The 6000-nt window shown below is 48.3% G+C and overlaps 1 protein-coding gene across 4 annotated transcripts in view; it reads left to right on the top strand.

Moving 5' to 3' along the window:
- Nucleotides 1-211: 211 nt before the first annotated feature.
- LOC108500118 (glutamate receptor-interacting protein 2-like) overlaps nt 212-6000 on the top strand; it is a 41015-nt gene continuing 35226 nt past the window's right edge. For 2 of the 4 annotated variants that reach the window (XR_001875756.1, XM_017820662.1), the window contains exons 1-3: nt 216-340; nt 978-1130; nt 1351-1537. Coding sequence is in view for 2 of the 4 variants with exons in the window: in XM_017820662.1 (XP_017676151.1) it covers nt 1010-1130; nt 1351-1537 (308 nt within the window). In the remaining 2 variants the exon portion in view is untranslated. Of the gene's footprint in view, nt 341-977; nt 1131-1350; nt 1538-1613; nt 1733-6000 lie in introns of those variants that run through there. The other 2 variants (XM_017820661.1, XM_017820663.1) reach the window with 2 other exon arrangements.

The raw sequence follows: 6000 nt of genomic DNA, 5'->3' as shown, positions 1-6000 counted from the left end.
TGGGTAGATTTGTGCCACTTTGCATCAAGTGTCATGAGGTTAGTGGGCTTGCATTTTTGCTTCTGGTGTTTGACGTACTGTGGTTGGGTCCTGACTTGTTCAGAGCCAGGACGAGGCTCTTTTCTACCACCTCCTGACTTATGCTTCTTACCTTTTCTTTCTCTCACTTCTCCTTCCTGCCTGTGGTGATTTCTGCTCCCCTGGATGTCATCAGTCAAGGTGCAGAAGAGTGACCACCACCACTGCTGGGACCCCTGTGTCAACTACTGTCACACTCACCACCCTGGACACTGCAAGACACCCACTTGGAACCAGACATCTGGACAGGATTACTGCAAATGTAACCTCCCCACATGGTGTTGTCCCAGTCCTGCATGTGTACATTCATTTTGTGCCCCTCCATTTCTGCAATACCCAGCTCTGTAGCCTGACTTGTCACTTGTTCCCTCCTCGGTCACTGGGTCCATTTCTGTGGGTCCAGTGCTGAGTACAAAATCAGTATCTGCAGCCCAGCACACACTGATCTGGTAACTGGAACAAGAGCAGTGTGTTTGGCAGACTCATGTGGCCATCCTTTAACCCCATGCTCAAGTGCCTGGTTTCATATGGCAAAAATGAGTCTCTGTGAGGCAGGGAGGGCATCTCTGGTGGTGTGTAATATTGTGGTATGGCAACCAGCTCAGCCCTGGTGCCACACACTTGTTGGCAGCAGGATTGTGGCAACCTCAAAATCTGCAAACCCATCTCTAGCAGGAAGCAGGCTCTGTGCAGCCCCAGATTTCTTGTCTTAAAAAAGTAAGATGGGAAAGAGGAGACATTGCATTGTGTCCAAACTGTGAAGCAAACACCTGGTCTTGAGTCCTGAAGCTGGAAAGAAGGAGCTAGTCTGAACCCATTAGGTGTTTGATGACACTGTTAGGTGAACCCACTGCTGCACTTCCCTGTGCACATCCCTAACATGCTCTGTTTTTCCCCAGCTCTGGTGGCTGCCAACTTCTCGTCTCCCACCATGAATGCGCAGGGCTTCCCTTGCCAGAACTCGAACACGCTACCTCGCAGCTCCCACCCCATGAGCCCCCGCACCACCATGCTGAGGAGGAGGCAAAAGAAGAAGGAGCACAAGAGCTCATGTAAGAGTGGCATTGGGCTGGGGCTGGGTTGGATGGGGTGTGCATGCTGTCCTTGCTGTCCTTGTCAGCTGTTAGCTGGGGTAGAACTGCTTGTCTCAGCACTGTCAGTGCCCCCCTCATCCTTGGTCACTGTCCCCACCACCGCCAGACCAAGGTTTGCGACCCAGTCTCTTATGTTGACTGTGGCTGCCCTGATCTTCTGTCTCTCTCCTCCTCTTAGTGTCACTGGCCTCCAGCACGGTGGGTCCTGGCGGGCAGATAGTCCACACAGAGACAACAGAGGTGATGCTCAGGGGAGACCCTTTGAATGGCTTCGGACTTCAGCTCCAGGGAGGCATCTTTGCTACTGAAACTCTGTCTTCCCCACCTCTCGTCCGCTTTATTGAGCCTGACAGCCCGGCAGAGAGGTTAGAGACCTTGCCCTTGGATGCTGATGGTGCTGCTGCTGAACATTTCATGGTTTGGTTTGTTTTCTCTCCTCAGAGGCTCATTTAGATATTTACTATCATCCTTGTAATATCTCCCATTCTTCACTGGGCATGGTTTACTGTCACTGCCATTTCTGCACTCGTCGGCTGACCGTGGCCTCCCTCGCATCCCAGGTGAACGTCTTGGCACCAGGCTGCGGCTGGTCTGGGAGGAGGAGGAAGGGAGTGTGTGTCTGTGTGAGAGTGCCATTCCCATTACTTTTTTTTTTTTTTTTTAATTTCTCTTTGAAAGATAAATCTTTTAGATTGGTGCAGAAAGAGGAAAAGTCTGAATAAGAGTCCCCTGCGAAACATTTTCTGTCTTTGACTGGTTTCATTGTAGTAGAGCCCAGCTATATAAACTGGCCTTAAAGCCAAGGCTTTGAACTGTAGAGAGGGTGCTCTGGTTGAGGAGCAGGTAGGTGCTGCAGTAAGCACTCTTGCTTTTGGCTCTCTAATGCTGGGAAAAGAGCAGAAGGGAGGAGCAGCATTAGCTGCTGTGTGTCACCCATGAGGATACTGGGGAGCAGTGACTCTTCGAGTTGCAGAGCCTCAGCCCCAGAGTTCTAGCAGCTCTGGCTAAAGTTCTCCCTTGCTGGCTGGATTTAGAGCCTGCTCGAGTGCCTGTGCACTACAATGTAGGTGTTTTCTAGCAAGGGTTTTATTACTAAGCAGATCAAGATGGCTTAAGCTCTTCTGCAGTGGAAAGGAGAGCTGGTTTCGTTAGGCAGATGAAATAGTGAGAGCTGAGTGAGCTGGCACTTAATGCCCTGGTGCTGGTTTCTCTTCCTACCTGTGATTTCCACTGTGGTCTGTCCTGCCTAGGAGTGCTGGAGGTGCAGTGACATGGCAGTGCTCAGCACCTGCAGCAGACCCCTCCTTGGAAGAAGAATTCTCTCATGGCCCCATCAGCATGTGCTGGTGGTTCAATGTCCTCAGGCCTGCCCAGAAAAACAGCATATGGGGGAGTTGTAGAGTTGTGTGGTAAGGAAAGTGTCTGCAAAAGGAAATGCAAGTCCTTGCTGTGCAGACCAGTCTCTGTGTTGTAGCTTCTCCAGGTGGCCAATGCAGAGGCAAGGTGGAGCATGAGTGCCTGGTGCTTGTGTCTACAGGAGGACAGGGACAAGCATCTGGCTCAGGAAAAGGAGCTGTCCTGATGCAGGTTAAGAGAGATTTCTAAGCCTGATATGGCTTTTGTTTATTTGTTTGTTTCCAAACAGGGTTCAAAAGTAAAGGTGATGGTGGTTTGCCTGTTTTTTTTTTTTTTAATCCTTGATTGCCAGGGAGAGTTTGGCTCACATTGCAAAGTACCAAACTCCTTTTATAAGTCAGACAGGAACAAAACCTGCTGTCCTGGGGGATGAAGGAGTTGTGCTGAAATACTCCTGGCTTTGCTTTATCCTCTTGCCAAGCCTGGAGTGAAAGCACAGACTGGCGGTGCAGTCCTGCTTGGCTCCAGCATGTCACACAGGCTGCCCACCCAGCAGCATTCATGCTCTCCTGTCCGCCGCTTTCTGGTGACCGGGAGCAATCCTCTCTGCATTTGCAGCCTGGATTTGATTTGGGGATTAAATCTCTGCTGTATATTTTGTTCTTTCCTAAACCATACTACTCCTTCTCATTGGCAGGAAAACACTGTCTTTCCTCCCCATCTTGAAGTGATAAGTACACTGGATTTGCAGTGAAGAGAAAAAGGCAGTTTTATGTTTTCATTTCACTTTTTGTGTCTTGGTATTCCACAGAGCTCTTTGCTCCATCATTCAGGATACCTTATTCCCTGTTCCTGAGAGGTTCTGCTGCAGCTGCAGCACAAGACATTAGAGCTATTTTCCTCCCTTTTGCCAAGCTTGGCTCCTGGCTGAGGCTGGGCTGTGCTCTTTCTTGTGCTGCAGTTGTTGCTCTTTGCCAAAAAGGTGAGCTGTGGGGATACAGGGATCAGGCTTAGCAGCCTGGGTCTGACCTAGCTGTTCACAGTCTGCAAAACCTGTGGATCTGAATGTGCTGTTGTACAAAGGTGTGACCCACACTCGCTTTGTCCATCTGGCTTGCCGTGGAGGAGCTGCCTCTGGGGTGTCCAGCAAGTGTGAGTACTACCAGAGAGGATCATGGCATCATCCTCTTTTCAGGGAGGTTGGGCTGCCCTCACATTTGTTGTCTGCTTTGTGTTAGCTTGTGGCAGGCGATTTGAAGCAAAAGCTCTCACCCACCTGACTTGTGATTTGTTTTCCTGCAAATAGCTTCTAATAGACCTTCCTCCCCACCTGTTGTTTTGTTTTCTGGGTGCAAGATGAAGCCTTTGGATTCCAAGTGAGACAGTGATTCAGCCCCTGTTATCAGCAAGGAAGGTAGAAGGGGAAGAAGCCTGACAATCCCTCTTGGCTGCCTTGAAGCACACAGCTTTTGTGTCCTTCCTCCCCCAGCTGTCATTGGCAACAGAGGGAGAGTATCCGACTTCTCCATCCTAGTATCCAAAATCAATGCTTCCTGCTGAGTTACATGTTTTCTAGCTCTGCTCAGACACAGTTGTTTGATCATTGTGTTTCTGGCTTTTGAGTATGAGTAGTTTGCAAAAGCAAAGTTTAGCAGCTGGCTGAAGCTGTCAGCAAAGCTTTGATCCAGTGGGGGTGGAGATCCACTCACCAGTGTGCAGACACAGATGTGGATACACACACAGATGTGCACATCTGACCTGTGCAGGCCAACTCGGGGCATTGTAAGGGCACGATGGATCGGTTTCTGCAGCCGGCACTGTGGCCACGGTCACAGCTGCTCCCTCACAGCTGGAGTGATCACGCAGAATCTGATGATGCTGAGTGAGCTCTTCAGTGCATATCCTGCCCAAGGCTTGAATATGTGCTCCTCTGTATCTAGTGAGACACCTCCGCTGCTCTGTTGCTGTCTTTAAGCCTAAGAAATGAGTCATGGCAAATGCAAATCTCTGCAACTCCAGGGGGACATTCCCATCATGGACTCCAACACGTCCATAGGGCTGCCTTTCACTTCAGGAGATGCCTGTAGTCTTGTTCTTTCTGATTTTAAAACACTTCTACTCCCATAATCTCAAAGCGCTTTGTAAGCTCTGATGTCAGACTGAGCACCTCTGAGACAGATGCCTTCTCTTTGGGAAAATTGTCTGAAGATTCTTGTAGAGCTAAGGAGAGCTCTGCACGACCCTTGGTTCCCCAGGCTCTGCTCCCAATGCAAGGGCACATGACAGCTGGAAACCTGTTTCTCCAGTATGATTCTGAAGGGTTAATAAGGCACGCCAGGCCTCCTTGCACTTGTAGAAGAAGCCAGAAGGTTGTGGCTTCACTCCACAAACTTTTATAAACCTGCAAGACCAGGGCTTAATCAGCTGTGATTGACTGAGACTAATAGTAAAAGAAATAAAATGCTTCTGACCTAACAGAGCTGTTGGCTGTAAAACACCCAGGCAAACCTACCTTGAGTGAAGAAACACAAGAAACGGTTGTTTTGTGAGAAGGCAGCTCTGGTGGGAAAAGTGGCAAAGGTTTGCTTTTATGCAGTATAAAAGTATCCTGTGAGCTCCCAGCCCTTGTGGCTGAAAACAGTGGTGCCAAAATGGATTGTGTCCTTGTGTGACCTTGAGATGACAGTGATGTCCGAGTGATGCAGCTGTTGCTCCCTCCTTTGCAAAAGGTACATTTGGGCCATAGTGAGAGAGCTCTGGGTGGCAGAGGAGTCATCTCTGTTATACTCTGTGCCATCTTTATATTTATAAGCTGATATTTGTAAGTGCATCTATGTGGCTGCATAGCCACAGGTCCAGTAAAGGACTGTAATTAAACTTGATGTAATTTATTCACAAGGATGGATTCATTTATACATCATTGAGTTGTCTGTTCTAATCCGAGTCTCCTTCAACAAACAATTCTGAATTTACATCTCATAAAATAGCTGTCGTTTTTACATGGATGCCATGAACTCAGGCAGCAGCTTAAATATACTGCAAGTTTAATACCTTCCTACCAGTAAAATAACCTCCCTAGGCTCTCTCCAAACTTGTTCATATCTCAACTTTTGATGGACCACTGGCACAAACTGTTGTGCTTGTTCATTTTTCTTGAATTCAGGTGTACGTACTTTTTCTTGATAACCCAGCCTTTCATACACATCCTGTTGTTTGGAGGTGAATAATACAGTCAGTGTCCGTTGCCTTTGATGTTCTCTTTGTGTGCCTGGGAGCTGTGGTACTGTGTTTTCTTACAATTGAATTGGGTGTGAGTGATGAAGAGTGACTGGAAGGTTTAGTGAAAAACAAGCCGTCTTCTGTGAGGTATCAGTGGAAGGAAGGAGAAGGCAAAGAATGTGTTTGATCACTATACAGGAGGGGAATAAAGGTTCTCTGGAGAAGGCTTAAAACAAGACGATTGATATCTTCT

Source organism: Lepidothrix coronata, unplaced genomic scaffold, assembly GCF_001604755.1.
Source record: "Lepidothrix coronata isolate B3197 unplaced genomic scaffold, Lepidothrix_coronata-1.0 Scaffold84, whole genome shotgun sequence".
Classification (NCBI taxonomy): domain Eukaryota; kingdom Metazoa; phylum Chordata; class Aves; order Passeriformes; family Pipridae; genus Lepidothrix; species Lepidothrix coronata.
Note: the sequence above shows the minus strand (reverse complement) of the source record. Positions and strands in the feature narration are given on the sequence as shown.